This window comes from Eurypyga helias, unplaced genomic scaffold (assembly GCF_000690775.1).
Source record: "Eurypyga helias isolate BGI_N326 unplaced genomic scaffold, ASM69077v1 scaffold281, whole genome shotgun sequence".
Taxonomy (NCBI): Eukaryota; Metazoa; Chordata; class Aves; order Eurypygiformes; family Eurypygidae; genus Eurypyga; species Eurypyga helias.
In genome coordinates this window covers 47,364-47,648 of record NW_010228666.1, presented here as the reverse complement: position 1 = coordinate 47,648, position 285 = coordinate 47,364, and the positions used below count along the sequence as shown (strand labels likewise).

The 285-nt window shown below is 69.1% G+C and overlaps 1 protein-coding gene across 1 annotated transcript in view; it reads right to left on the bottom strand.

Annotated features, from left to right (window-relative positions):
- Positions 1–182: 182 nt before the first annotated feature.
- Positions 183–285, bottom strand: part of LOC104515740 (RNA-binding protein 33-like) — a gene marked incomplete at both ends in the record, with an annotated part of 44,155 nt that continues 44,052 nt past the window's right edge. Inside the window, one exon of the mRNA XM_010159832.1 lies at positions 183–285. This exon is cut by the window's right edge and continues 12 nt beyond it. Coding sequence (XP_010158134.1) covers positions 183–285 — 103 coding nt within the window.

Here is a 285-nt window from a genome sequence, read left to right as displayed (position 1 = left end):
CCCACCGCTGTGCGGCCACCAGGACCCGGGTCGCTCTCCCGACCGCTGCGGTGCGGAAGTAACCGAAGGGGCCAGGGCCCGGCTCAGGCTCGCTATGGGAAACACGCTAGTGCTGGCTACTGGGGAGCACACTGACCACTTCACACGATCCTTGCAGGCCCCTTCCCGCTGCAGCCCCGTACCTGCATGCTGGGCTGCGTGTGCGCAGCCAGGAAGGGCTGTGCCGGGGCCTGCAAGAACTGCTGCCTCGGAGGGATGAACGGCCGCGGGGTTGCCGAACCCGGC